The 22,359-nt window shown below is 39.7% G+C and overlaps 2 protein-coding genes across 4 annotated transcripts; one reads left to right on the plus strand and one right to left on the minus strand.

Annotated features, from left to right (window-relative positions):
• Positions 1–1,731: 1,731 nt before the first annotated feature.
• On the minus strand, positions 1,732–10,285 carry LOC136422570 (uncharacterized). Of its 2 annotated transcripts, XM_066410360.1 has the most exons (9): positions 10,174–10,283; positions 9,061–9,088; positions 8,632–8,672; positions 8,256–8,337; positions 8,011–8,098; positions 5,261–5,293; positions 4,769–4,975; positions 4,097–4,129; positions 1,732–2,561 (listed from the first exon to the last, which is right to left on the minus strand). In XM_066410360.1, exons 2-9 carry the CDS (start codon positions 9,081–9,083, stop codon positions 2,547–2,549), a joined length of 522 nt encoding a protein of 173 aa, XP_066266457.1. In that variant the 5' UTR covers positions 9,084–9,088; positions 10,174–10,283; the 3' UTR covers positions 1,732–2,546. The 2 variants fall into 2 exon arrangements, with proteins under 2 accessions (XP_066266457.1, XP_066266458.1); XM_066410361.1 differs by lacking the exon at positions 4,097–4,129 and having other exon boundaries at positions 10,174–10,285.
• Positions 10,286–10,449: 164 nt separating this feature from the next.
• Positions 10,450–21,290, plus strand: LOC136422569 (uncharacterized). Of its 2 annotated transcripts, XM_066410358.1 has the most exons (9): positions 10,450–10,574; positions 11,200–11,233; positions 11,757–11,797; positions 12,133–12,214; positions 13,400–13,487; positions 16,711–16,743; positions 16,913–17,143; positions 18,199–18,231; positions 19,483–21,290. In XM_066410358.1, the coding sequence occupies exons 2-9, from the start codon at positions 11,211–11,213 to the stop codon at positions 19,495–19,497; spliced, it is 546 nt and encodes a 181-aa protein (XP_066266455.1). In that variant the 5' UTR covers positions 10,450–10,574; positions 11,200–11,210; the 3' UTR covers positions 19,498–21,290. The 2 variants fall into 2 exon arrangements, with proteins under 2 accessions (XP_066266455.1, XP_066266456.1); XM_066410359.1 differs by lacking the exon at positions 18,199–18,231.
• Positions 21,291–22,359: the final 1,069 nt, after the last annotated feature.

Consider the following 22,359-nt stretch of genomic DNA (forward strand, 5'->3'; position numbering starts at 1 on the left):
GTTCCAAAGCTGAAAGAAAAAGTACATGTAGGGTATGATTTTAAGATTCAGAGAAAAGTATTCATCTTTTGAGTGAACTGGAAACTAGCAAGCAAAAATGGAACAAATTTAGGTTGGTGAAATTTCTACCTCCTCATACCACTGCAGAATTTCCACCTCAATGAGTGACAGAAAACTTGATGCATTTGTGCTGAGAGCATTATCTTCATTAAACTTTTGAAGCACTGCCATTGGCAAAGAAGTCTATGTATATGTGCCTCTCCAACTAGTCACCACGCTTACTTGTAAACATGGCGATCAAAAGTTGTGCTTTGTACACAAGTACTAGTACTACGTTCCTATTTGATGGAATAAACCATGGTTGCGAGTGACACCAGATGAGGTCCTTTGTCCCAAGTTCAAACACAAATAAGGATGAATGAATGAATGAGATGTTGCATGTGCGGTGTGATGTGTGTTGGGAAGCTAACAGCAATTAACTGATGTATTAGCCTAATCACTTCTTTAATATAGTAAATAATTTTTGATAAACATTTAAGGATTAATGATCCACCCGAGGTGTATATGGTGCTTAAATCACCTTGTTAGCAACACTGAGGAAAAGGTGGGTCATTAATGTTCTTCTCCAAACTAATATAAGAGATATGAATTACTGTATGACACATAGAACCTATACATATAATACATTTGTCCAATTTCTAAGAAACACATTTGAAAATTTAGACATCATTCTGGTACATAAGATTTCATTTTGAAACCAATAATTTCCAGACAATGTTTTGTAACATTGCAATCTTGGCATTTCAAATCTTCTCTATTCATGATCATTCTTTCCTGCTGGATCCCCCTCTGATAGGTCAATGTCATGTATATATCTCCTGATTGGTCAACTTCATCTAGCCATATCAGGCTGTTGGCAGTTCCACTTACAGTGGGAGTATCAAGATTATTATGTTACTCGTCCTAAATTTGACTTGTATTGAAATATTTTATTTTGTCCCGTAATTACCAAAGATTTGGGGTATTCTAAGACAGTTAATTTTTTTAAACAAATAAAGTGCTATCGATTTTAACAAATAGTCCTCTCCCCTAACACAATGGAACAGGCACAGTCATTATTGTAATTATTGACCACCCGAGATTCACCCCTACAGCGTCATAACTATTATTAAATGAAGACTTATGATTGGTCGTCATCTGGCTATATGATAATTAATGGTCAACTGTATTCCTTATTGGCTGAACTGCTCATTATGATGTTGCCAGAAGCGGTTTACCAATCAGGATCCTGATATCAATGAGGCCATTATACCACTGGCCACTATGACTCCGCGAAGAAGGTTCACCACCGGAAGGGGTATTGTAATCACTCATGTCCATACCTACGAAGCTTTAACTTAAGATCCCTTTGCTGCATTCGTACAGTCCTCTCAGCTGCCCAAATATCAAAATCTTACTTATGGCATGCACTTTTTTTCTGAAGAGCAACTGTCTTTGTGTATCTCAGTAGTAATGCACTTAGGTAGACAAAGGTTCAAACCAACAAGCACAGCTTAAATAGTAGATCTTCGGTCATTACACTTGGATGCTCACTATTCCTCAAAAATCTCACAGCTTGAGGCAATTAAACATCATAAATGCATAACTGTAATCTCTCTTTGCAATATAGATTTCAACTTTACGGTGATACAAACCTGGCTTGATATTCTAGAAAAGAAAAGAGTCTCAGTCTTGTCTTAAAAGTTACATCACAAGTCTTGATTTATTGAAAAGAACATCAAAGTCTCCAGTCTTATCATTTCCGTTGTTGCTCCATTATACATTCACATGAACACATCTCGATCCCAAGGAGTCACAAGTATGAACATAACATTTCAATCATCCACATCAAGCATTCGGGAAAACTATAGGATACAAATCAATCAAAATTGTCAACAGATCGTTTTTGAGCAAACTGATAGCTTCAGGTTACTTTTGCAGCTCTATCTTGGACTTAGAATATCACCAAGAAAAATGTTTGAATTTAAACCACTGATTCTTATTGTTGTGTTGGTGCAGCTCTTAAATCTTATGTTCCATACTGAGGATGGGTGACATTTTGAAGGATTTGTTGTAGTTGAGAACACAGCAACTAAAGGTAGGCTCAGAAAGATACTGTAAAAATAGTTTGTCAGAAAGTCACAGCACCATACAAATATTGTACACTTTTAGTCAGCTGCACAGTTCAGTGTATGACTGCTGTCATCTTATAGTCTAACGTTGAAAATTTTTACTCTAAAACAATACTTCAATTCAAATAGTCAAACATGGCTCGAACTATCTAAGAGGTACAAAACCAGGTAAATGACAAAGTTTAACATACAAACACCCTAAAGAGAAGTTCCTAAATGTCTGTTGCTGCATCTCTGCACAGGCACCATGGACCTCACACATTCAGATATAGTTCAGATAAATGAAAACACTAGCTTAGTAACTTTGGGTGCTGATTGGATCACCAGGAAACTTTCCTTCCTCATCTTCAGCTAGGGAAGGTGTTGGGCAGCTCTTCAGTATGGCTGGTACTGAAACGAGAGAAGGCAAGAAGATTAGAAAAATCCTACATTGAATGTGCTAAATAAAGTACTATTACAAGAGCCATGCTGTTGTTAGCCTTGTCTGATACCTGGACAAACTGCGAAGAACATAGTGGTAAAAGGACGAAGGAAAACTCAAGTCTTGTGGGAAGAGGTGAAGACTTGCACCTCACCGTTTTGTATATCAGTTTTATCAAGAAAAGACTGTCAGCCTTGCATGGTTTCTGGAATAACTGAATATAACATGAAAGAAGCCTTTCACTGGTCTCTTGTGAAACTTAACAAACAGGGGTTTGTCAGGTTTATCCACAACAGACAAGGCTGACAGCAAAGTGTGGTCAGTGCCATATTTCAACGGGTATTCAGGATGGAGTCAGCAAGAACAGAGGGGAGGATGGAAGATGAGGAACCCAAACCGAAAACAACCACCAAGGTGAGTCAGTACCTGTTGACCATGGTTCGGCCCTGCCCTTTGACCTTAAGCCCACACGAGTGACAAGGTGTGACAATGGTGCTTTAAGAAACATCAGTGATCATCACTAACTCCTACTCAGTGTGTCAAGTTTCTTCAAATTTGTCAATGTAGATGCTTTTCGAGTTCACATTTTGAAGGTGCATCGAATACTTCAGAAGAAACAGGACAAAAACCAAGTCAACATTTTGAACACACCTGTGAGGAAACAGCTTGATTCTACGAGAACAAACCACTTTTCATGAATGGATTAATCAAGAAAGGGAATGTTCAAAGCCAAACAGAGTGTAAAGCTTCACCAAACCAATGAGTTGGATTGAAAAGCAAAAAGGGTAGCTCAAGGCACACAAGTCAAGGCAGAAGAATCTTGCAATCTGATGTAAGACATGCTGTGATTTTTTTCCTGGCATCTGTAAAACTATGCACAGGTTTTTTTGAGAGGATTCGTGTTAACCTTAATGGAATATGGAAGATTGATTTTCAAGATGCTTCATCAGAGTAGCCTGAGTACCAACCTCCGTAGTGACCGCTGGCTCAAAAGAATTCGCTTGCTAACCACGGAGTCTGACCCTGCGCGTATCCGTCACGGCTGTCTCATTATCACGTAATGAGGGGAATTCGAACTGCGTTCGATGCCATTTTTCGTTCCAAGGTGTCTCTATTGCCCTGTTCGGGTCCAGTTTTGAAAGAATCGCCATGTCAACAGTTCTTAGAACCTACCCGTTACGAAGAACAGTGTGGCATGGGGAGGAGCTTAGACGAATGGGGCCAATCAGCGAGCTCGTTCAAAATCGGAACGAATATCTGACTAACAGCCGTTACGGATACGCGCAGTGTCAGACTCCGTGGTTAGCAAGCGAATTCTTTTGAGCCAGCGGTCACTACGGAGGTTGGTACTCAGGCTATCATCAGAGAATTGTGAAGTAGAAATTCAAACCATCACAGAATCATATAGCCAATGCATTGCCACACTTGCTAGGAAGTTGCTTGAGTGCATGCCTCCAAAAACAAATCTTGGCAGACTTCAGAATATTTGTAAGTTTGAGCTTACCCGTTGCTGGCGGGAGTCGTATCCTGAAGAATCCTGTAGTATCCAAGAGAGAGGTTTTATTGGTGTTTCTGTTTTTCACATCTTAGGAAATTTCAGATCTTACAATAGAATCAAAAGTGGTGTAGCATCACTTCTACTTTTCACACCTATACAGTTGCAAAATACCCTTTTATACTTTTTAGTAAGAGTTTCTTTTGTAGAAGCTCATAATACATCCTCTTTCATATGGGTGAACAAGTTCGTTTAATCAACGAGTTGGGTGAAAATGTTTTTTTTTCTGTATTAGATGTCCAAGCAACATCTCTTATAGCTATAAAATCATTTTCAAGTTTTACATTAACAGTCAGTAATCAACATTTTGATGTAGCTTTTTTTGCAACTGAGAAATCTAACAAAAGAAACATATCTATCCATGCTCCGTACTGTCCAACAGGCTAGGGATTCATGGATGGAAAAACTACTGACTTGTCAAAGGGCAAACCAACTGTCTGGCCAACAGGCAATGTTGCGTTATTCACTGCACATCATAAAATGGGAGATGACACGGGTGGGGGCTCTGACATCTGGGAGGTTTTCTTCCAATGCCCATCAGTATAAGTAAGCTCCAATTCTATTCTACACGCAATATCAAATAGAACACTTTGCCAGTGGGAGTGTTATACATGTACTCACATCGTTGTAGCTACGACGGCCGCCCCCGCCGCCGCTGTATCCGCCACCGCCATAACTGCCTCCGTCACTGTCGCCACGGTATCCTCCGCCTCCGCGCCTGCCGCCACCGCCTCTGTAGCCACCACCGCCGCTGTATCCGCCGCCGCCGCCGCTATACCTTCCACCGCCGCCGCGGCCACCCCTGTAGCCACCGCCGCCGCCGCCACCCTGGATAGAGAAAGACACAAATCATTTAGTTGATATAAAATGGACCAAAAACTCTTCAGAATGTTTAGAAATAATTGTCCTACACAGGTGATCATTTTGACTTTCTACCTTTCAGCAAAATAAATGCATCGATACACCGATCATCAAACAATGAAATCTGGACAGGTTGAATATCAACAATCATGCACATTTTGGGCATATGTTCTCCAGAGAAAATAAAGATGCAGTGAAACAAAAATACATCATCTGGCCAACCGTTCATACAGAATAACAAAAATAACTCACTTCACTCTTCTTGCTGGCGTAGTCCACACGGATCTAAAGAGAAAACAAAGAGGCCAAACAACAAAGAGTTAGAAAGAGGTCACAGTTTTCTCATGGCTGTCGGCACCGGTCGGTATCTGTGAGTTCTTTACAGCTGAACTGGCCTCACTGCTCATCTCACATCGCTAGCGGAGTTCTGTTGGGAGCAAGGTGTTCCTGATTCACTCACAAAGTTCATAGACAGGGCACAACATGTTACACAATAAAGACATCTCATTCTTCATGTAAAACATCACTACATCAACACCTGTGAGCTAGTGACTATTCTTAGCAGATATGAAAGGAACACGGCAACTGCGGGAGGTCAACTCATCTTTATTTTGGGTTAGCAACAGGTGGGAGCAACTCTCAGCTGTTCTCAGGGAGATTTTCTTTCCCTCACACACCTTTCTGAAGTACAGTATCAACAACAACTGACCTATTTATATCACCGACTAATATCAGAAAATCAAAACGAAGGGCACAGTATGTTGGACTTGGAGACAAATGTGTTGCTAAAACTTCTTTTATGCACAATGCATACCAAAAACCCTTTTTGAGCTTCAAGTGACTCTCATTCCCTCCCAAACATTCACTACATTTGCAGACTGCATATCTTTATTTTCTCAAACTCTTACCTCGATAATGTAGAAATGACCAATGTAGACTTTTATGCATACCTATTGCACATTCCAGATTTCATTTCTATTCCACTTATTTAAGCGCTCAGACTAAGGGCTATATTCAGGCCTCACAGCTAAATGCAGGAAAGAGACAAAATTGGCACAAAATAAGCCAGCAACCTTTAGGTTTGAAGTTTGGCACGGTACTTACTTGTGTAAATAATAATGCCTTCACAGAATACATATAATTTGCTAGGAACAAGCCAATCTGTGCCAAACTGTCTATTTCCCGAATTCACACAGCAAAAATCATCCAAAGAAATTACCTTTCCCATTATAAGTATGTGTTTTGTATCTGTATGTTCCATGTACAGTGTTTGTGTGTATTTAAAACTTCCTGTTGGGCTGTGGTCTACGTTATTTGAACTCAGACCACGCCCACTGCAGCGGCTTGCCGCTGTTCGGTCTCAATTCAGGACAATTTGTCCTTACCTGACCGACGCTTGGGTGGCTTGCCGACCCAGTTTTGTCGCCTTGGTTACACCGCTACCGCCGTCGACTCGAAGGGGTTGCCACCGGTCGCTTTAGGCTTACACCCAGAGCTGCCGCCGCCGTCCACTCCAACGGTCATCCTTCTCCTAGCCCCTACCATCCAAAATCATTTTACTTCTTCCTATCACGAGTTGGACATTACAGGCTTCTCTTGTGCCTCTTTTAGGTTGCCGCTGCAACTTCCGGTTGTTCACAACCTATTCCAAAACAAAATCTGTAAGATTCTGTCAGACACTAGTTGAGGCTGCAACCTTTGACATGCACGCTTACTAAAGACATGCACAATACATTTGCACTACTCTAATATTTAGTTTTTCTAGTCTGGCTTTTATGGTTTTTGGAAAGTGAAAAACTGAATTTGTGAGAGAATCCAAACTACTGTCGCGCGAATTTATTTCTGGCCTGTGTCCACTCATTTCTGGTCTAATTTTAGCTTAACTGCAAAAGTCCCTTTTTTTTCAAAGTGCTTGTTGTAAAACATTAGACAGACACAAAACTCTGTAAAGAAATGATACATCATTTTCAATGCATCACTTCTTTCGATAGTTTTGTACCTTCTTAAAGCACTTCTTGATGCCAGCCAAAGAACTTACTTTTTAGATCTTTAGAAATCCTCTCAAGTCTTTGTGCTTTTGGAAACTTTCTAACGGTCCACTTTAAAATCACTTCGCGATTCCTCTGGTCTTGATCCTGTTTGGGTATGACAATTCCGAAAAATATTCCAAGCAGTCAGTTCCTTCCGTTCCTCTTGAAGACATTACTGGTAGCACAGCAATGAAAAATTTTCCATGCTGTGTGTATTTTGTCCACAGCCTCCAACTAATTTTGAGAGAGTTAACATGTTAGCAGATGTTTTTGATGTCGTCATCTCCTGGAGGCCTTTCTGGTTGGCCAATACAATAGTATTGTGTGCTGTTTGCTGTGATGTCAAACAATTCAAACCATTAACCTTCAATATACAATAAAGAAATTTGGGATTTCAACTCAATGAAATAATTTCTTTATCAAAAGAAAAGAACAATACCAGACTAATAAATAAACCACATTCAAGCTGCATATTCAGCTGTAACTAACATAGCTTGTAAGTGACCTGACCAGAATTTACATGAAATACAATGCTCTTGGCTCTTCTGGACAGAACTGAAAAAAATTGAAATTTTGAACTGTCATTTTCAAAGTCTGATGAAATGAGCATGGCAGGTTTTAAATGAATAATGTCATAAGCATATTTGAAAGTGCATCCCAATTTTCTTTCAAATTAACATATTTCATTGTTTCACTTAACTGTATGTAGTTTATCGACACCTTTTAAGTCATTTCATTCCAACAGGAAGGTTGAAACATTTGAGCATCCATCATGTACAGTAATATGCAATTTTCCATTTACTTGTAGCCAATGTACATTCGAAATGAAACTCATCCAAATGGAGCGAGACAATTCATTGACAGCTTGACCATTAACCTCCAAAGATGCATTGAATTGAGTATAAGATCATGGTTTGATAAATTGAGATTTACTATGAAAAGTATAATCTAACGTCTACAGTTTGGCTTTACCTGGCGACCATCAAGGTCTGTGTTGTTCATAGACTTCTTGGCCTCGGAAGCATCGCTGTCGTTTGAAAACGTTACGAACCCAAAACCACTGCAAAACAAAGGGAGATATACAAATTGATTACATGGAGACAAGAAGTAGATTGATAACTTTACAGATTCATACATGTCTGTGTAAAACCCTTATAAATTATTACTTAATAAGTGTAATAAAATGGTGATGACGAATACAAAATTGTGTTTCTTACCGAGACCTGCCTGACTCCCTGTCAGTGATGACCTTGCAGTCGATGATCTCACCAAACTCGCTGAACTGTGATTCCAGCGTCTCTGAGAAAGAACAATCCATAAGGCATTTGTAATCAAGACTACAACACCAGATAGACAACCATAATTTTGAAGTAGGTTCATCTATATTATCATGACTTTTATGCACTGCAAGTTTCTTAAAGCAACATAGGCAGATAGGGATTCCAAGATTCGTATGTAGCCAGCAATATGCTAAAGCACATGAGGCTTATAATACTGTACTGTCTGTAGTATTGTGTTTCTATAGGATGGCTAACATTTTTAGAGGCTAATCACAGCACTTTGCAGGTCAAGATTAAATGGTTTTATTCTCACCTGATGTGGTGTTCCAGCTCAGCCCACCGACAAACAGCTTTCTGCAAACAGAAAAAGGCAAGAACTATAAGAACACCTCAACACGTTAAATTTGTACTCTTAGACTTGAGTAAGAGCCTTGATAGAAAAAAATGCTAGCCTCAGACATGTTAGCTGTACCAAGGAAAGAAAAACACAATTTGTTGCATCTTGGCTAATTTATTACCATTTCATTTCAATTGAGTAATACCTTGTAATGTGTAAAGTTATTTTTTTTTCCAATCTGGTGCATCTTTTGTTTCCATGTTAATTGGCTAGGTTAGCTTTTAATCAATTTTTAAACTCATGCATATGATGTGGGCCCAGGGGATTTTCACACTGGAACTTGGAAGTAAATTATATTTTAATGCCACATCAGTGATGTAAAAACAACAAGAAACCAGTTCTCACCCTTGTTCTCTTTCTCCAGACATTTTCACTGGAAGAAAACAACAACAATCTCGTGAAAATGTGTTAAGCTGTACAGACTATAGGTGCATAAAAATTATCTCAAAGAAGTTAAAACAACAAGGACCATAACACCAAAAAAAACATTAATGAATACATTTTCACCTTTTCTACTTGATCAAACAAGTTCTAATTATGAAACTGCGAACTAGACACTAATTTGACACACCTAATTACTAGAATTCAAACTTTCTGGTTGCTAAAAGATCCTTGATTTGAATAATCATGTAACACGACTATTCTTTAAAAAAACATGTTGACTGCGTTATCAGCTATCTTTATCGTTTACAGAATGGTACATTTCTGGTATATTAAAATTGCAACATTTTCTGGTAGGGGAAGTATGATGAATTGACAAACATGACTGCATGCATTAATGATGATCCTGCTAACACGTGCGCGTCAATTTACATGCAAATTGTGACGCATCTGCCACATGCCATCCGTGGTACACCAAAAAAGGACACTAAATACTGTTTAGAACCAAATTTATGTATTTCCTGAGTTTACATGATTTTGTATACCTTATTGTACAGGGTATTTCTCACAATATTCTGAATATAAACACGGATTTCAAGGAGCGTTGTGCCTAATACTAGTAGTGCTAGTAGCGTTTTTGTGAAAAATCGAAACACCCCACGTGCGCCTCCCTCGCAGATCCTTTGTTTCCTAATTTGCATGTTCTTCGCGGTAAAAAATCTCCTTTCTGCCTCCTTGGAAAAATAAAACAATCTTAACTGTGGAATTTCTGAGAAAACTTGTAGTCCAATTCTTCTCACAAATCCATTCTGAGACAAACAAGTAGACAGAAAACGCCCCGGAGGCCCCGATTCGGGTGAGCAAACATGTCTAGCTGTAAGGCATGCGGCGGCCATGATGCTTGCACTTCGCGGGAAAACATTTTCGTTCGTCGTGTACAAAAAACTCCCTACCACACTCAATACCCACAAAACAGACGACATTCGCGTCAAAATTTCTGCACAATATACCTATGAACAAATTGCCCCGAAAAATTATACCCCATTAGTTCGGAAACAGTAAATTAAGCTGACTTACCGATGGATGATCAGACCTGACGAACCGAACAAGCTGAGAGCAGTATGCAAATGGTCGATCAGACAGGACGTGACGTAGACATCTACAGTTTGGCGCATTCTACTCCTGAGGGTGACATTTGAATAATAAATAGAGTTGCAGTTTCTGTAATTTTTTTGAAGCTTTGGCTTATTCCTAATCAATGTAAAATTAATAATTGTAAAAAATTATTTGTTGATTACCAACCATAATAACCATAATAACATCAAGGAATTTTATTTAAAGATATAAACTTTTTAGTTGATGATATTGTACCCCTAAAGATCTAATGGACTAATCCCTAAGTAGATACGTCACGTCCGCCGTAATAGCATCCATTCGCCTATCTGTCTTTGTGTGCTTTGTGAGCTTCGAATCATTCGGTAAGTTTACGTTTTTTTCGCTGTCCTATGACAAATATGGTACTTTCTGCCGGTTAGATTGCTTCATTAGTATGTTAGGCACAATTGCTGACCAAAACTTTGTCTGTTTTGTTGAAATTGGGTTTGCTAGAGACATTTTTTTTGGACGTGACAAACAAAGATGTTTTCCCCGTGCAGCGCAGCATCATGGCGGCGCATGCATGCATGTTTTTGTGCTGGGTTGAAACAAGTAATAACCACGTTACTGAGGTTTGTGCTTTCCACACAAATTGAATCTGTTTCATAGCAAACAGAGTTAAATTCCTAACCCCAAATATTTATCCCTAGAAATTTGATTTTTCAGGCTATTTAGCGTTTCAGCCAAAGATGCAAATGAGCCCAGAATTTCTCCCACTCCCAAAATGTATCACTCCGCCCAGTGAGCAGGCATGACCATCGCACTCAGGTGCAGCACACCCGCAACCATGACAAAATTCCAAAATTATGAATTTGTCCAGTCAAATTTGATGTCCTGTACGAAAAGCCAATTTTATTAGTGGTATGGTTTCTTGCTTATGTTGTAGACAGTTTTCCACCTTGCTTTTACACTGTCCGGTGAGTGAAAATGTTTTCCGTTTCTTTTCAGTGAAAATCAACATGTCTGGAGAGAAAGAACCAGGGTGAGTATGATTTACTTCTTGTATATTTTGCTTGTAATTTTTCATTCTTGCAGCCATATTTATGAACCCTGATGTCATGGATGATTATCCTAAAGAACAAAGGATTTATAAAATTTGCACAAGAATTGGCCTAGACAGTAAAGATTTGCATAATTGCACAATTTTTCCAGATGCGGTACTAAGGAACTTAATTGCATTAAATCATTTATCATTGATTGAATAGATTGTCTTTTGATAGTACTAGCCTCCACAGCAGGCTCTGAACCGGCCTTTTTGGCAAAATGGTTACGTGGGTGGCTGATGGTTACGGGCTGGCTGCAAAAGGTGTATTATTTAGCCCCCAAAAAGGCCGGTTCAGAGCCTGCTATGGAGGCTAGATAGTACAAGGTAAAGTTAAATCTCTCGCTGGCGGAAGTTAATGAACCCCTTCTAAGGGGCAGTAACCGTCGGGCTGGCTGCTAGGAGCACGATTTACTTATCATTTAGTCAGACTAAAGTCTTTACTTGTTCTCTTTCTGTACAGAAAGCTGTTTGTTGGGGGGCTGAGCTGGGATACCACATCAGGTAAGGAAACAAAATTAATGTTGTCTGTTTCTGTCACAAATGCAATGTAGTAACTTCTGACAGAATCTCAGATCGGAAGTTACTACATTGCATTTTTGTGCAGCCAGTGTATAGTCTTATATATAGATTCCTATTCCTGTAACTGGTACTAAAGTTCAAGCCAAACCAATATACAGATAAATGCTGTGAAGTCGAGAGTGCAGTTGACATTGCCTGCTTCAATCTGCTCCCTCTGCCAAAGGGAATTCTTCTCATACTTTGGCCTGCCATATCTAAGTATTTTGTAGGATGGATGTGCCCAGATAACAAATGTTATCTTGGTTGTTCTTGAACAGACGGCCTGGAATCAACCTTTAGTGAGTATGGGGAGATCACAGACTGCAAGGTCATCACTGACAGGGAGACAAACAGGTCTCGGTAAGGGACACCATTGTTTTGTATTTTGTTTTGTACAGTATTTATCATTTCAATAAATGCTTGCTAAAATATGCTTTATAGATCAAAGGGAAAGAGAGAGACAGCTGATTGGTGCACTGTAGATTAAATTAAAATAGCTAGATAGATCAAAAATTTGTATTGTTGCCTGTGCACTTTTAGAAATAGTTTGCACATGACCTTGTAGGAATTCTCTTGGTAGACTCAAGCTACCCATAGTAAGGCTGATTTTTAGGACAATATTGTCTTTCATACATTGTAATGTTATTGAAACATCAAACCTGTCAAAGTAAGTTTTAGACCCCGTTCACACTCATTTTTTTCAATCGCGATTGAAGTAATTCGATCTGATCGCGATTGAACGCAAAGAAACTTTTGCGTTCACACTGCTCACACTGCTTTTCGCCAAGTGGATTGAAGTACACCGTGATCCGATCGTGATTGAAGCAAACCCGAGCTCCGCCATACCATCAGCAATCATCTGGTAAATGTCCCTCTTTCGGTGACATTTCCTAGTCTCTACCAGATTAACTAAACGGGCGAAATGTGATCTTCACTGTGGACTGACTCTACTAGCTAATTATTCCTTTTTCTGCCGAATTCTACGATTCATACGCCCGTAAGAGGGCCTGGTGGAGGCTAGACATTTCCCTAGTTTGGCCTGCACCTCCTCTCTCCCCCAGATTGCGATGAGGACCTTGGTATCCTCATCGCGCCACCTGCCACCAGCTGAAGTTGCTGACGGAGTTTTATCCTTCTTCTTGGGCATTGTTGTTGTTGTAGGAGAGTGATCTGACGTGTGTGGCTTGGGTTTGTTTTCCCGCGCGATGCGAACTATGGGCCCACGTACCCGGATGTATGGCTTCCCACCCCAGGAACCAGCCGAAATCCCCACCGATCGCGATGGAATGAATCGTAGTTGTGTTCACACTCAAAATTTGATAGGATTGGATCCGATCGCGATTGATCCTCCCCAAACTACCTCCGGAGGTGGATCAGAAACAATCGCGATCAGATCGATCCAATCGCGATCGGGAGCGTTCACACTGAAAAAATCAATCGCGATCGGATCGCTTCAATCGTGATTATACTTCAATCGCGATTGAAAAAAATGAGTGTGAACGGGGTCTTAGTCCTTGTGTAATCTTGTGTCCCTTTGCTTTTCAGCGGCTTCGGGTTTGTAACGTTTGCAAACGACGGCGATGCTGCCAATGCCAAGAAGTGTATGGATGGAACTGATCTTGATGGTAGACAGGTAAAGCTAAACTGCACGTTTGAACTTTGATTACACCCTTTCAAGAGTAAACATGCATCAAATGGTTATGTTTGATACATTTCAAAGGTGAAATTGTTTATGTATTGTCAAGCTGTATTCTGGACATTTGGGTGGCAGTTTTATTTTTAATGGTGGTATTGTCTTACTCTTTGCTTAGATGTACAAGCAAAACATGCAGAATCAAGTGTTTCAAAAGTATTGATGAAGTAAAATTATTGGAAACGTGTTGAAAATTATACAAAAGGTGGAAACACATTGTTAAACCAACAAGACTAAGCAAATTTCTGACACTACTAAGAGCTCCCTTAAAAGAAATGGAATGCAGCATGAAAATACTTCCTTTACAAAAATCAATGAAATAACTTGTTTTGCCACAGACTTTTAAATTGACATTTCAAATTCCTTTTTTTTCCCAGTTCTGTCCTGACAATTTTTCATGTGAAGGGGCATTGTAATTCATGTTATCTTTGGCTAGGTCGCTTACCAGGTTGCTCTGAAAAACATTTTTCCAGAGTGCGATGCTGTAAGGTGGAGAATTAGAATGTTAACAGTTCTTGAAATGCATAGCTAAATATGGACCATGATTGTCATTTGTGTGTTGGTATCACCTTTTTTCATTTGATGAGGAAATGGTTTGGTTGAGTTGAAATCTCATCAATTTTGAAGAAACCAAATTTCTTTATTGTATATTGAAGGTAAATGATTTGGAAGTATTGATATGTCAGCAAACAGCACACATGCTACAGGATAGGGTTCCGGGACATGGGGACGTCAAAAACCTCGTCATAGGTAACATGCTAACTGTATCTAAATTAGCATGATGTGGACGAAATAGACACAGCACGGAAAAGGTTTTCATTGCTGTGGTCTACCCAGTAATGTCTCCAACGCGAACGGAAGGAACGTCACGCAGACGGCTCGGAATAATTTTCGGACTGGTTACACCCAAAATGGATCATGACCAAGACCAGAGGACTGGAGAAGTGGACCATGGAAAAGCGTTGGCAATGTTTAAGTCGACAATCTTTTGGCTTGCCATGACGTGTGGCACAAAAATTAACAGACCGCGGAAAATACATCACACATTTTGCAACCAAAATGAATGTGATTGAGAGGAGTGCCATATTCAGCAAATTTGTACTTTGGCTGGCATCAAAGTTTTGCACTTAAGAAACTGAGTTTTGAGTTGTGTTTCTTACTGTTGCCTTTGCATTAAAGAAAACAACAAAATACAAAGGTTACGCATTGACTTAACAAGTTAACACAAAAAGATTGAAAGTTTGTTTTACCATTAAACAGTTTTTTTAACCATGCCAAAGTACACAGTAAAGCAGTGAATAACAAAACAAGTGGCAAGTCACACAATTAGCATGAGAAACTCCAAAGGCTTTTCAAGAAAAGTTGACAAATGTAAAAGAATGAGTGGACTACAGGCCAGATTCAAAAACTGACACAACAAAAATCCTAGTAGAATCAAGATAAATTGGATTTCACTGAGACCTTTGGCTCTTCATGAAAGCAGGTGAATAGGTACCATCATTATCAAATAGGTACCAAGAAAGTTGTGGATATGAAACAAAGAAATGTGTTGTGCATGTCTTATATACAAGCATGCCTGCCAGCATTGTTTGACCTCTGATTCAGTTTCTAACAAACTGATTGATTTTGGAATAGTTAGGGTATTGTAATGAACAACTACTTTCTGGTAACCAAAATGTAGCAGCAACAGCCTACAAGAGGCACAAGAAAAGCCTGTTAATGTCCAACTCGTGATAGGAAGAAGTAAAATGATTTTGGATGGTAGGGGCTAGTAGAAGGATGACCGTTGGAGTGGACGGCGGCGGCGGCTCTGGGTGTAAGCCTAAAGCGACCGGTGGCAACCCCTTCGAGTCGACGGCGGTAGCGGTGTAACCAAGGCGACAAAACTGGGTCGGCAAGCCACCCAAGCGTCGGTCAGGTAAGGACAAATTGTCCTGAATTGAGACCGAACAGCGGCAAGCCGCTGCAGTGGGCGTGGTCTGAGTTCAAATAACGTAGACCACAGCCCAACAGGAAACTTTGAATACACACACACATCATACTTAGTTCACACAGATAAACAACACTTAGGGTCTCGTTTAATAATGAGAAAGGTAGTTTCTCCCTGATGATATTGCTATGGTTCAGAAGTGCTGTCAGGAGAACATTGGAAATGAAATGTTCGGCACATGTTTTTCTCTGCTGAATCTTGCATGGCTTGCATACACCACTGTAGACACTGGCGCAATTAGATTAAAGATATTATTGATTATTAGCAATATTAGACAAGTATTTGGAACCAAACAAAAGTGTCAAAGCTGGGTGAGCCTGGTTTCAAAAAAGCTCATAACGTTCTAATTTCTGTCTTTTCCTGTATTCAAATGACAGCATTTCTCATAGCGCCTTGCCTAAGTGGTAATTAAATGACAATAGGAAATACTGTATAGAAAGATAGCCTTAGAGTTAGACATGTAGATATGACAAATCTACAGATAGTTTGCTTTCCCACATTGCAGTCTTAAGACTTGAGATAGTATATCTGTGTTGTCTAATGTTAGGCAGGCTGAGCCTTTTACTAGGTTTTTAAGTTGAGATGAAGCAAGAATTACTGAGAGAAAGAAGATCTCACTGGTAATACCATATGGAAATCTTCATCTGTGGTGAACAGGTGAAGTTTACCATGTGTATTGTCTCAAACACCCTGCATTTGTTGTCGGAACAACTTGGACTCTGTCTAACACAGTAAGGTAGTAGTGAGTGGCATCTATTTGAAATGAGATGCTCTGGTTAAGGGAAACAAAAATTCCTAAGAGGGATTTATTGGACACCTAAGAGTAAGACATACTGTCGCGAAGCCGAAATAAAGATGAGTTGACCTTCCGCAGTTGCCGTGTTCCTTTCATACCTGCTAAGAATAGTCACTAGCTCACAGGTGTTGATGTAGTGATGTTTTACATGAAGAATGAGATGTCTTTATTGTGTAACATGTTGTGCCCTGTCTATGAACTTGTGAGTGAACCAGGAACACCTTGCTCCCAACAGAACTCCGCTAGCGATGTGAGATGAGCAGTGAGGCCAGTTCAGCTGTAAAGATCTCGCAGATACCGACCGGTACCGACTGCCATGAGAAAACTGTGACCTCTTTCTAATTCTTTGTTGTTTGGCCTCTTTCTTTTCTCTTTAGATCCGTGTGGACTACGCCAGCAAGAAGAGTGAAGTAAGTGAATTTTAGAATGCAATTTTTGCCCTGACAATTTTAAGGAGATGCGTAAACCTCTATTTTGAACTGTGTATTTTTCTTTTCTTTACCATCTTAACTGTTCTGGATCACAACTTGTATTGCGTCCAATATGTTCTCCGTGTTGACTAAATGTTTTTTCCCTAAGGGTGGCGGCGGCGGTGGTTACAGGGGTGGCCGCGGCGGCGGCGGCGGAAGGTATGGCGGCGGCGGCGGATACGGCGGTGGTGGCTACAGCGGCGGCGGCGGATATGGTGGCGGCCGTGGTGGTGGAAGGCGCCAGGGAGGAGATCGCTACGGCGGCGGCGGTTACGGTGGCGGCCGTGACAACCAGTACGGCGATGGCGGTGGCCGCAGCTACAACCGTGGCTACAATGACGTGAGTACAAGTGTAACACAGGTTTTTCAGATCAGTGTTTCCTCAAAAAGCACTCAAATGGTGAGGTTGAGCTTCACATAGAATTCATCTTAGGGTTGCCATGATGGAAGTACTTTGATGCACATCTCCTTGTAAGTTTCTTGTTCAGAGTTCAGTGGAAACAAGAATAAACTTAAAAACAAGAAGAAGTGCAAAGACAGCCAAAGTCAACCCCCTCTTGTGCCATACCCCAGAGTACAATGATATGTGCAGTGGACAACATATCATTACCTGTTGGCCAAATGGTTTGCCCTTTGACAGCTAAGGAGCTTAACTTTCTTAAGATCCCTATACAATCCCCCACGTACCAACTTGGACAGAATGGGGCAACAGTGTCATCACCATCTCCCTCGGTTTCTCACGAAAGCATGTCTATGAGCTTGATTCTGAAAATGGTTTCATCATATAAACCAGGTGTTGTTTTTTTGTCATGTCCAAGATTTGATAGGAATGACTTGTCTTGCAACAGCAGTATTATTTTACCAAATCAGGGCAACAAATGGAAGTGATAAAGAAGGCTTTGTGTTGAAAATTGAAATCACTTAATTTGGGCAGTTGAATGTAGTCTTCTTTGGCATTACCAGTAGTTACTGAACGGTTAGAAAAAAAGCAATATTGCCTTTGTGTTTTTAACTAGCACACTTGGCCTATATGATCATAAGAGAGTATCAAACATGAACATTTATTCATAGAATAGTGTACTGCATTTTAAAAAATCTTTTTAGAGAGGGTTTGGATTTTGAAAAGTTATCTGGCCTGGAAAAGGCTTTTTCGTGTAGGGATAGAAATATCCAAAATTCTTACAGTAGAATTCGAAGAAAGGACAAAAATGTTCTACTCTTGAAACTTACTGTATTTGATACAGCTTACTACAAGTAAGAAAATGTATACTGCAGCTCTCTGATTGCAAAAAAAGCAGAACACCACTTTTGATTTTGTTGTAAGTAGCTGATCTCAAATTTCCCAAGATGTGAAAAGTAGAAACACCAGTAAAACCTCTCTCTTGGATACTACAGGATTCTTCAGGATACGAGTCCCGCCAGCATCGGGTAAGCCCAAACTTACACTATTCTGACGAGTGCCGAGTCTTGTTTTTGGAGGCATGCTCCCGAACAAATTCCTTGCAAGTGTTCCAAACAGTTGGCGATGTGATTTTTGTGATCGGTTGAATTTCAACTTGACATAACTTTCTGATGACTACATTCTATGATTGGTGTGGTGTGATCAAGCATCTTGTGCAAATCAAAATTTCATATTCCATTCAGGATAACACAAATCCTTTCAAAAATACCTGTACGTTACTTTCATTATCAGAATTGAGGAGTGTGATCTATCAGTCCTTTGTGCAGTGCCAGAAAAATCACAGCATGTATTGCATCAGATTGCAAGAGTGTTCTGCCATAATTGGTGTGCCTTGAGTTTCCCTTTTTGCTTTTCAATCCAACTCATTGGTCTGGTGAAGCTTTGCACTCTGGTTGGCTTTTGAACATTCTTCTCTTTTTTTTTTTTTTGATTAACCCATTCATGAAAAGTGTGGTTTGTTCTTGTAGAATCAGGCTGCTTCTCCACAAATGTGTTCAAAATGTTGACCTGGTCTTTGTCCTGTTCTTGTTGAGTAATACATCATTAAGCAGTTCCTGCAAATTAGTTGACAAGGAAAGGATATCTTAAACAAAAAGTACAAAGATTCAGTCTTCTATGAAATTCAATGTGACTTCTAAATTCTGCCAAGATGTTTGACTCCAGAAGCATTTTGTACATACAAAATTGTAGAGACGACAACCTAAAGTCCTCGACAGCTGCAGATAGAGTAACTCTTCCACCCTAAGCCTCTGAAACTAAAACTACAGGCTACTTGTCACTCACATGGGCTTAAGGTCAAAGGGCAGGGCCGAACCATGGTCAACAGGTACTGACTCACCTTGGTGGTTGTTTTCGGTTTGGGTTCCTCATCTTCCATCCTCCCCTCTGTTCTCGCTGACTCCATCCTGAATACCCGTTGTGTGAAACATGGCACTAACCACACTTTGCCGTCAGCCTTGTCTGTTGTGGATAAACCTGACAAACCCGTGTTTGGTAAGTTTCACAAGAGACCAATGAAAAGCTTCCTTCCTTCCTTATACTTAAAGTTTTAACCACGTTGTATTCAGTTATTCCAGAAACCATGCAAGGCTGACAGTAGCATGGCTTGAAAGGTTTGTCTTCTTGCACTGGTGGTAAAGTGCACAGTAAAAAAAAGTACATCTCAGCACTATAGAATTATGATAGATATCTCATCTTCCTCCCAACTCTTTTTTCAGTACCAGCCATATTGAGAAGCCACAGGACACATCCCCAAGCCGAAGATGAGGGGAGGTCAACTGTTTACTCTATCAGCACCCAAGGTTACTGAGCTAGTGTCAAAATGTGTATCTTATATCTACCTATAGAAGATCCCAGATGGCTCTTAGTGTGAGATGCAGTAAAAGTCATGTAGGAACTTTTCTTTAGGGTGTTTGTATGTTAAACTTTGTCGCATATCTTAGTTTACCCAATTCTGTACCTGGTTATGTTAGTTTGAGGTATTCTTGACTATTTGAATTGTTTTCTATATGTACAAGTAGTAATTAGAGTATGCAACAATAATGATATAGTGTGGAACTGTGACTTAGAAAAACTCACTTTTTTCTTAAAGAATATCTCCCCATATCAATTGGAGAAACATTGGCAAATTCTTGCTGTCATCCATTTTCCTTCGTATACACCAGATCACAAATCTGTACCAACATGTAAAACGATAACCATAAGTCCACAAATGGCATGTAGTCTTGCTGGGGTGCTAGTTGTTGTGCTTTTATAACGATAAGACTAAGACTAAGGTAGAACTGTAAGAAGATTTCACCTGAAGTGATAAGGTTGCTTCAGACTATTAATACTAAGTAATTTTTTTTGCCAATTTTGATTTTCTGACCGCAGTCCAATTATTTTTCTCCTCTCTGACACTAAAATGGTTTTTGAGGATGATTGAAGTGTTAAGTTCATACTTGTGTCTCCTTGGAGTTAGAATGTGGACATGTCAACGTGTATTGGAGCAACAGCTGAAACAAGAAGACAGAGACAGACATTGATGTTCTTTGCAAGAACAGAACCAGTGAGGATGACTTGTGACAAGATACTATTTTTCAAGTGCTAGTCAGTTTTGTTAAGCTGAAATGTAGAGTGCAAATGAGAGATTATGTTCAAATCCTAACAACGATAATTCTTGCCTAAAAGTGAGTATCAGATAAAGGCCTCTATATGCAGTAAGTAAAAGTCTAAGCCAATGCAAGGTGTGTTCACTTAAACTCTAGTGCTTTTCTACCATAAGACTTGAAGACATTGCTGTAGTTAAGAAAAATGTGCTTAAGTAAGGTTTTGACATGTTGGCAGCTGTTACTTGAGGAATCGATCAGTGTGTTCTAGTATGCTGTTCCAGGCTTGCTACAGGCCACTCCTGTTTTGTTATCTGAAGAAAAGTGGTCATTGTGCATTCCATTGCTTGATAATTTTAAACCACTGTATGTCTCATTTACGAAATGTAAGATCGTACAACTATGTACTGGCTATTCCATTTATAAAGTACAAGGGGCAGTCACGAAAAGTTCTCTGAAAAAAGGGTTGTGAAGATCATGAACAATTTAGTAGAAGGAACGTAAAAGAAGAGGGAGAAAGACTTGCTTATCTCCTCCTTCTAAGATTTTAAATGGAATAGCTCTAATCTTTCTTGAGATGATGACCATTTCCTGTGGTCCAGTAGTTTAAGTTCATGCCAAAAAGTGAAGAAGTGCTTACAAAGCATCATAAGGTGAACTGATTTGTTATCAAACCCCCAAAGTTGCTGGTTAATTGTCTATTTTTGTATTGCATTATCTTTTTCCATCAATGTACAAATATTGGATATGTTTGTTTTGACCAAGTCGAAGAGAGAACCATCGAATATGCCTGATAATTGTATGTCAAGAAAGAACAAGTTGAACCTACATTACTGAAGTGCCACTGAGAGCGAACTGGCAAAATCAGAACAACATCCATGTAATTCTTTTTATGCACTTCATTTTTAATTGTCATGAATAAAACGTAGTCTTCGGTATCTCTGTGACTTCTAGTTTCATTGGTCAAGGGCATTAAGAAGACAGGACAGACTGGTATGATAAGTAGGGGTGGGTACCGGTACCATGTACCGGTACAAAACCGGTATTTCTTAATGGACCGGTCCAAAAAAAACGGTCCGTAAAGAATCAGTGGACCGGCCTATGGACCGATTAGAAAATTCATAGTACCAGGCTACCAGCAGGCGGCCACATGACTGGTCTAAGAAAATACAAAACAGCAGATTTAACGAATCGTTTTCGAAGACGTTAGCTGTGAAGCATATCTACAAACACTTAAAGATTAGTAAACAGACGGCGAGCAGAGTATGGCTATAATTTTGAGACAAAGTGCAAACCTAAGAAATTATTTCGTTCCAGACATGACGTTTGGAGACTTTTACGTGTGTCTCGCTATCCAAAATATGATGTACTGCGACACTACTATAATCCGGTACAGGTACAGGTCCGGACCTGGACCTGACCCTCTGGACCTGGACCTGACCCCCTGGACCGGACCTGAATTTTATGTACTGGTACCCACCCCTAATGATAAGATATCCAAATGTCGACATGCTAAAAAAGATGAGTACACTACAACTGAACAGTAACCTTCAAGCAGATGTTATAGTCAAGCTCAGTGCTTTATTTTCACACGTCTTTTTGCAAGATTTTGTACACTTTCCTAGTATTGCACCTTTTATGTTTTAATGATTGGCCCTCCTTGGAGCAAATGTTGACAAAAAAAACTCCAGGTGTAAGAAAAAAATCTTCAAGCAGATGTAAGTATCCTTACATCTACATTAAGATTAGTAAAACACTACTTGGAGATTGCATAGATGTCAATGCCATGCAATGGTTGAACTTGTATTGGCAGTGGCACCAAAATACAGTATCTTATTTCTATTGAGAATTAACTAAAACTTGATAAAGCGTCATGTCTAAAGCAATCAACGCCCATAAAGTTGAGAGTAATAAGTAAGTAGGAGTAGTATCTATCCTCATTTAGCATTCTTCCAGTGCTAGTCTATAGTATAGTATTCCATTCTTTGCAGAAAGAGATGATAATGA

This window comes from Branchiostoma lanceolatum, chromosome 17, assembly GCF_035083965.1.
Source record: "Branchiostoma lanceolatum isolate klBraLanc5 chromosome 17, klBraLanc5.hap2, whole genome shotgun sequence".
Classification (NCBI taxonomy): domain Eukaryota; kingdom Metazoa; phylum Chordata; class Leptocardii; order Amphioxiformes; family Branchiostomatidae; genus Branchiostoma; species Branchiostoma lanceolatum.